General features: G+C 45.6%; 1 protein-coding gene across 1 annotated transcript in view; it reads left to right on the forward strand.

The window, feature by feature from the left end:
* LOC126561554 (ecdysone-induced protein 74EF-like) overlaps positions 1-4,091 on the forward strand; it is a 47,859-nt gene extending 43,768 nt beyond the window's left edge. Inside the window, exon 4 of the mRNA XM_050217773.1 lies at positions 3,149-4,091. Coding sequence (XP_050073730.1) covers positions 3,149-3,984 — 836 coding nt within the window. The 3' untranslated portion in view covers positions 3,985-4,091. The remainder of the gene's footprint in view (positions 1-3,148) is intronic.
* The last annotated feature ends 1,909 nt before the right edge of the window (positions 4,092-6,000 follow it).

Below are 6,000 nucleotides of genomic sequence, written 5' to 3' on the forward strand. Positions count from 1 at the left end.
GCACTGAGCAGCACTCGTCAAACAGGTACACAGGATGGATCGAAGGATGAACTCGACAAAAAGGCAAACGCCAAGAACAGCTACAAGAATTCCTCTTCTCCAATCCAATAAAACAAACCATTCGGTGCTCGGTTTGCTGTTCGGAAACGTAAAAATAACCTGCTCTAAACGAGAGACAGAGCGAGAGGAAATGGAAGGCCTGGGACGATCGTTCCGATGGCTTCATCGGTCATTTCCTTCCGATTGTGTGTTTTGCGTTCTTTGCAATTCGTTTCACTGTCTCACGTTCCGGAAATTCGTATCTTGCTTTTTCTTTTTCCCATCATCAAGTGCAATTGCATCACGGTGCATCGTTGCGATTTTGCTGGAGGAAGTTAGAAAAGATCGCTTATTTTTAAAAAATAGCACCAAAGCATCATCAACCACAAATAGTGAGACGTCAGGGCTTTTTTTTGCAACAAGCTGTTATACAACTGGTATACTGTGCTTGTGTTGGTAAGAATCTGCCCAATTGCTGTTTGTTTATTGAAGCAATATAAAAACAGAAACAAAAGAAAAACAGAAACAATCAACCCAAAATGCGTTGCGGTAGCGTCAAGCGGAGATGCATCATCATCGTCGTCACGCGCTCTTCCAATGCACTTCCAACTGTGCTGCCGTACGAACCGAACGCGTGGCAACGAGCCACTCGCAACTATCTTCTCGCTTAGAGAGGGGCATTTAGCGCGAGGGCTTAGAACTGAAGATCTCACATTTTAGTACGAGAAACAGCAACAAATACAAGCACACACACACACACACAAACGCGAGTAAAACGAAACACCACGAAACGCCACACCAAGCATAAGAAAACGAAACCCAAGTGCAACTGCAGTGCAGTGCCGCGCCGCTGTACAGCATCGATGCATTTTTATGTGCCTTTGCGCACACAGGCAGGGAGTGCGGTGGGGTGGGAGGCTAACCCGAAGTGGGGCGAAGAGGACGCGATGGACGTTGTGCAGGGTGATCGCTCTATAGAAGGTCACTTGTTATTTAGTTTTTCTTCGCTGTTCGCCCTTCGTTTCCGTTTTTCTTCGGTTTCGCGCCATCGTCGTCGCCGTGGTTTGTGCCACATGCATGCAAACCCCACACGGACGGTGTGTTTAGAATTGCGTCTTCTCTTTTTTTCCTCTCTCTCTCACTCGCTGTTGCTTGTTGTTCCGCTTTCAACACACTCGTGGTGCGTCGCGAATCGTTCTACACCGCACTGGTGCACCATGTTGCAATCGGTCTCAGAAAACCGTCACCCCCTTCCCGGCTCAGTGCCGAGGAAGGAGGATAAAAATGTGCTCCAGGAACGTTAGGAATGGGAGACCCAGAGCTTATCTTTGTTTCTGTGCCAGCTTCTGTACGAGAATTGGCATCCCCAACGCTCTATCGATCACAATAAAATCCACTCAAAAACATGTGACTTGAAGTTGAAACTCAAAAAAAAAAACTTTGGTGAGGATTTGGTGGTTAATACTCTCCATCGTAAATCCTTTTGAGTAAAAAACCTCCTCCATCTCGCGTATTTCTCTCCCACCGCACACAAACACACACACACACACCAGAAGTGTCCGCGATGACTCAAAGAGATTACGATAATGGCTTTTAAAAACATAATCACCCCCATTGGGAGAATAAGCGGTAGAAGCCTGATGCACTGCGCGGAATGCATCGGCAAATGCTCGCGAAAGTGCATCTCGCAAAATAAACGCAAAGAGAGAATAGAAGAAGCGGTTTTTTTTTCATGGAGCAACCTGACCGAGATGGTGCGATAGCAGACAGAGATAGTTGCCGTTCACCAGAAGGAAATGGAGTGCAAATAATGTTTCAGGTGTGTGCGCATCTTCCTGTCTCGTTGCATGCAGGCTGGAACGCTTGAAGGTCACTGCCAGTCGGCACCCGGTTCGCTTCCTGGTCATTGGTCCTGCCTCCAAAGTCTTGGCGAGTTGTCTGCTGCTGGACTTCTCTGGACTCTCGGTTTATGAGACCGGTGATGCTGATGATGCGTTTGTGTGTTTAGAGAGTTGCATTGTCCATCAATTTAGCCTGCGTACAGCCAGTAAGCGAACAGGAAAGATGAGCACAGCAGCAAGACTCCGTACACTGTAAGCGGATGTTGCTTCGTTTTTGCAATTATCTCTTGCACTGCTCGATCTTTGAGGGATGTAACCAGAAACACCTGAGGCTCTCAAGACGAGTCTTTAAGATTTTTAAAATATAATACCCAAACGCAGCAAATCAAAGATATGCAGCCAGCAAGCAAGCAGGAACTCTCGGATGTTGCGACAATGTAAAGGAGGCACTTAATTTTTCTCTCCTCGAGTTTTTTTTTTTTTGCCAATTGAGTGCTTCAAGGGTGTAAATATTCTAGCTTCCTATCAGAGTACCACTTCACCCGAACAACACTTCCGTCCGCGTAAAATAGCAAATAAGAAAACGACACATACGCATAGGCCTTTAGCATCTGATTCATGGTGAGCTGGAGCGTCGATTGGGACCTTCCCTGCCACGTTGACTTGTTGACGTGTTTCTAACGCCAAAGTCGTCCGTCTAGACCTTTGAAGCGATGAGTTTGAGCGGCTAAAGGATTTCCCACCGCTAATGACTTCAAAAGCAGGGCTTTAAATTCCAACCACTTCACCTCACGTCAACGGTACGTTCTGTGCCGGATTGAAGTTGTTGCAGAAGTTTACAAAATTAATTAAAACGCGCTCGAAGGCTCGTCTTGCCACCCGTTGGGCAGCTCTCGCTCCCCTCGCTAATGGCATCGAACGATAATGGAACGAGCGTTAAACTCCCTTGTCGCTAAGCCCTTAAAACTTTGCCCCTATCGCCCACCACCCAGACGTAGAGGGTGCATTTTTGCGTACAACAAGGAAGCTGGCTCGTGACAACGGCTAGCGCGACTGATAAGCGAGAACCCCTGCCAGGTTCACTCAATGGGAGCGCACGACACGTCGTTTACAGCTGTTTCCTTCTACTATCACCACGCACTACTGCTTTTAACCCTAATCAGTTCTCGGCCGGCGGTGCACCCTTCTACCTCGTCCCTGCTCAAGTTCAATGTCACTGCCATTGCTGACAATCTCTCCTTTTTTTTTCTCTCCACTTTCTCTCGCAGTGTCCGACAACTATCACTACCTGCATTCGATGAACTCACCCAACGGCTACCCATCTGCAGCGGCCGCAGCTGCCGCAGCAGCCGCCAACCACTTCGCATCCGGTGGTGCTACGAACGGAACTGCCAGCAATGGTGCTCCAACCGGTGCGTTAGGTCGTGGCGCTGGGGCCGCTTCTGCCGGTCAGCTCGCAGGCAATGGAGCGATGGGACAACATGGACATCTTGCACCACATCACACCACGAACCCTGCCCACCATCATGCACATCTTGGACAGCAGCATCTCGGACATCATCCACACGCCGGGAATGGACACGTTGGTGGTGGTGCAAACTCTGCTGCTGCCGCCGCAGCTGCCCTCATGGCGAACGGCATCGTAAACGGATTGGGTCACCATGGTCAGCACGGACCGCACAACGTATCGTCTAGCTGTCCCGATGATCTGTACATGCTCGAGCTTGGTTTCCAGCCGCGAAAGCTTAAGAAACCGAAAAAGCCCAAACTCGAGATGGGTGTGAAGCGAAAGTCGCGCGAAGGTTCCACCACGTATCTGTGGGAGTTTTTGCTAAAGTTGCTGCAGGACCGTGAGTACTGTCCACGGTTCATCAAGTGGACGAACCGGGACAAGGGTGTGTTTAAGCTGGTCGACTCGAAGGCAGTCTCGAAGCTGTGGGGTTTACACAAGAACAAGCCGGACATGAACTACGAAACGATGGGACGAGCGTTACGATACTACTACCAGCGGGGCATATTGGCGAAGGTGGACGGACAGCGGCTGGTGTATCAGTTCGTGGACGTTCCGAAGGACATCGTCGAGATTGACTGTACCGGTGCCTGAAGTCCGCGGCGGGGTCGTACCCGTTGCGGGATACGACCCACGGACAGAACACCGCTGTCCGACCAGCAACAGCAACAAATCCTACGCTAGTCCGGATTCTTCCAGAAAAAAAGGGGAGACAGCGAGAGCGTTACAGATCGAATCGGATGCTGATGGATTCCTCGCTCGGGCGTGTTCTTTTTGCTCGCTGTCCTGCCCTCACCAGGATAGTTGTGCGGATGAGTTCTGTCTCGCACTGAACTTCCTGTTGAAATCCTCCCCATGTTGTACAATTGGATCGTTTTACCACTTTGATATTTATTCGTCCTTTCTTTAAGTTTTCCTTTTATTTGTCTGTTATACGCTAGTGTTAACGATGTTCGCAACACGAGGAACGAAAGTGTAAATGTACACAGAAAACGCCAATCAAAGCATGCGCCATGGTGTTTTTTTTTTATCAATCTTTTCGTTGTTGCCGTGTGTCACCGCGAAATGGGTGTTAAATCGAGAGAAAAAGTTTTACAAAACATTCAATGCTAGACATATTTTTAAAGAGAGTACACAGTTAAAAAATGAAAAGACAATAACACACAAACATACAAGATAATAGCAACGTTTAACAAGCAACACACGCAATTAGTACAATTGAAGAAGGAAAACATTAAGTGCTACCAGAAACCACATGGCAAAAGAAGAGAAAAAATCCAGATATATAAAAAATACAAATGGCAATATAAAGAATTGAATGCTAAGAGTACAAAAAAAACAAGAGGAAAAGGAACAAGAAACACACACAGACACACAAAAACACACACATAAAACATAAGAAATGTTACTGGCAAACAGAGCAAAATAGAGATTAGCTAAATTTTATTCCTCTCCTCTCCGTTAGATAAACACAAAACTTGTTAAGTAATTACCCATAAAAACCCATAAAACAGCTTACCTTCGGATGTATGCTCACACAAGAATTTTTAAAACGTTTTTTTTTCAGTTTGGTACTTTTTTTTTGGTTTTCTTTTCATTAACCTACTGTGTGAGTTTGTTTGTATAGGTGTGCGCGTGCGTGTTTTCTCTATAAGTTCGGAAAGTTTCTCATTGTAATTATGGTTTTCTTGTAAGATAGCTAGCTTAAGTCGATTAGCTGCGATAAGTGAGTGGAAGCGTGTCCTTTTCGTAGTGTTGTTGCAGGCGGACGGACGGACGTTAGGTTTGATGTACATTTTTTTATTACAAAACATATCCTTAAGTCGCTTAGATAACGATCGTTTTCCAAGGACGAGTTGTAAAAATGTAAAGGGAAGTTGTATTTTACTACGGTTAAGTTAGGTTAGGTTATTGTGCTTTTTAGCAAGCTCCGTTCACACAGAACTTTTATTTTTATTATTTTTTAATTTTGATCCACCACTACTACTACTACTACTACTACTACTACCGCGTTAGGAGAGTTAACTTTTATTTGATCGCCATTGATACGATCGTCAACTTTTACCCTACCCCTGTTAGCTGCTTCACACCAGTTGAAGGCTCGAAGCTACCCCATTTACATTTTTAACTACTACATTAACGAAGCAAATGTAAAGGAGAAGGAGTTTAAACTGAGCGGGAAATGCTCCGTGAACCATGGAACCATATCCTGCTGCCAACACTGTCATAGCTTTCCACTGCCCCATTTTCCGTGTGAATTGGAAAAGCGCTCTTTGTTTTCTGTGTTACAGTTTTAGCACTACAATCGAACTCACCAATGTTTGGTATTTCGGGATGCGGTAGAATCACGAGTAGAGATTCTTTGCCCATCCACGAAAGCTATACTCACCCCACAGACAGATGGAAGCGAGGAAAAAGAAAGAGAGAGAAGAAGATAGAAAGGTTTCACGTTCGTGTTTATAATTTTCAAATTCGTTTGTTTTTTTTTTTTAGTTTATTATTGTGCTTGGTGCGATACGTAAACTTTTTAATGTTTTACGTTCGTATTTTCGTCAAGCTTTTTTTCTTCTTTTGTTTTCTTATTTGCTTTTTGTGTTGTGTTGTTAGAAT

This window comes from Anopheles maculipalpis, chromosome 3RL, assembly GCF_943734695.1.
Source record: "Anopheles maculipalpis chromosome 3RL, idAnoMacuDA_375_x, whole genome shotgun sequence".
Lineage (NCBI taxonomy): Eukaryota > Metazoa > Arthropoda > Insecta > Diptera > Culicidae > Anopheles > Anopheles maculipalpis.